This window comes from Octopus bimaculoides, chromosome 5, assembly GCF_001194135.2.
Source record: "Octopus bimaculoides isolate UCB-OBI-ISO-001 chromosome 5, ASM119413v2, whole genome shotgun sequence".
Classification (NCBI taxonomy): Eukaryota; Metazoa; Mollusca; class Cephalopoda; order Octopoda; family Octopodidae; genus Octopus; species Octopus bimaculoides.
In genome coordinates this window covers 21,379,420-21,381,322 of record NC_068985.1, presented here as the reverse complement: position 1 = coordinate 21,381,322, position 1,903 = coordinate 21,379,420, and the positions used below count along the sequence as shown (strand labels likewise).

General features: G+C 30.0%; 2 protein-coding genes across 3 annotated transcripts in view; one reads left to right on the top strand and one right to left on the bottom strand.

Annotated features, from left to right (window-relative positions):
* LOC106875794 (ubiquitin carboxyl-terminal hydrolase MINDY-2) overlaps nt 1–1,903 on the bottom strand; it is a 179,523-nt gene that overhangs the window by 19,602 nt on the left and 158,018 nt on the right. The window contains exon 6 of one of the 2 annotated variants that reach the window (XM_052968196.1): nt 54–163. The exons of the other annotated variant lie outside the window; for it this stretch is intronic. Coding sequence (XP_052824156.1) covers nt 143–163 — 21 coding nt within the window. The 3' untranslated portion in view covers nt 54–142. Of the gene's footprint in view, nt 1–53; nt 164–1,903 lie in introns of those variants that run through there. 2 annotated transcript variants of the gene reach the window in all.
* LOC106875795 (uncharacterized) overlaps nt 1–1,903 on the top strand; it is a 25,560-nt gene that overhangs the window by 9,123 nt on the left and 14,534 nt on the right. The gene's annotated exons all lie outside the window — the stretch shown is intronic.

The following is a 1,903-nucleotide window of genomic DNA, read 5'->3' as shown; positions in this document are numbered from 1 at the left end:
GATCAAAGTTATTTTCTAATGCTAAGAACTTTAACCAATACCTCTCACTTTTGAAAAAGAAAACCATCCTTATTCAAATGATTAGGGACATCAAGCTGATCTATTTACACATAGCTTATTGTGTAGACTGTGTTACTTTATTTTACCCATCTCTCCTGACATTCTGAAAGAAAAATTAAAAAAAGTTTAATTAATTTAATACAAATACTCAATAAGTAACCTCAACAAACAGTTATTGTAGCATACTTAAGACATTTGGCAGATCATTCCATGTCCTGTTTAAAAGAAAGTGTTAAAAGCCAAGGAAGTAAAGTTTGTAATAACTAGTGAGAAGACAGTATCTGCCAACCGACTGAGCAATATTGAAGACTCTTGGCATTAGATATATGTTGATGATGGTGATGTTTAAAGAACATTAAAAAGACATAACATAAAATGCATTTTTATTCTGGGATTTGCCATTTCAATCTATTTCTTCCACCAATATATTTTCTGTTTCTTTCAAACTTTTATCAGCATTCATTAACTTATTTTATGTCCACATTTCTCCCACACTGCTACAAAACAATTTCAATGTGGAGGAGTTTAGAGATGGTATTACTATGTAGTTTTCATGTGCCTTATTTTATGGACTTACTATGTATGCATTTATATTATCTGAGCATTGGTGCTATTTTGATAGCATTTTTCTATTTTTCCTTATCTGGTTATCAGTATTTTTTTTACTCTTGATTCTTTATCCTTGTAAAAAGAAAAAAAAAACATCTGAGAGAAAGTGACATTCTTCCAAAGCTAATTCTCATTGAAATATGAGCTGCATCAACACAACATCCACTACTCTGGAATAGAGTTTCTTCAAAGCAAAAAAATGTTTAAAGTGTTGACATAAGATATGGATTTTTATCAACTGTCTCTTGAGGAGAACAGCTTTTTTTTTAAAAAGAACACTGTAATATAATGACAAAGGAACTTATGAAAGATTCCTTTAATGGTCAGGTTCTTTAGAAACATTTAATATTTTCAAAGCAAACACTACAGTATAAAAAGGTAAGCATCTCGTGAGCCAAGTCTGTAAAGTTGGTTCTCAGTTTCAACTATTTTATTCAACTTACATTACTAATGCAACTGAAGAAGACATGAATGTTACAAGTATCTTTACCTGGAAGGAACCACAAGAAGCTTTGCTTAAGTATGAGATTCATAAGAAGCTATACTTTGAACTGGTTGTTTTCTTAGTATTAGTAAATGTTGCCTAGTTTTTGTTGATAAATGAATAAAATACCCTTTCTAGGTAGGAATAACTAGATTACATTACAAGTAATTAATTAATAAAACAATGCAATATTACGTAAATTGATCCATGCATCTGTGTGCATTCATTCATTAGAACTAAACAACTAAGGGACAATAGAAATATATATACCAGAAAAAAATGTATTCTAGCTGTAGAAATAGTGAGATTCAGATGACTTAACATTATACTTTAGTCAGATCATAATTGCTCAGTAATAATGTATAAAATAAATTTCAGCTTAATATATCCCAAAATGGAAATCCTTATAATTACAGCCAAAGATAAAACTTCATACCATGAAAATATAAATAGCTATTTTAGCTGATAATAGAGCTTGAGTGTGGAGTTGTACCAATGGTTAATATGAACAGATAATAGATAACATTCTGGCAGAATGCCTGTCTCAAACAAAGTCTGACTACCACCACAGACAATAAGATGCCAATCTAAAATAAAATAAAATACAGGGAATTCTCCTGAATTTGACCACTTCACTTGGTATTCTACAAGTACATGCTTTGAGTAACCAAAGTTTTTTTTTTTTTTTTTGCATTGTTTGAAAAAGATAAGATGGTCACATCTAGAATATCTTTGATCACAATATCTGAT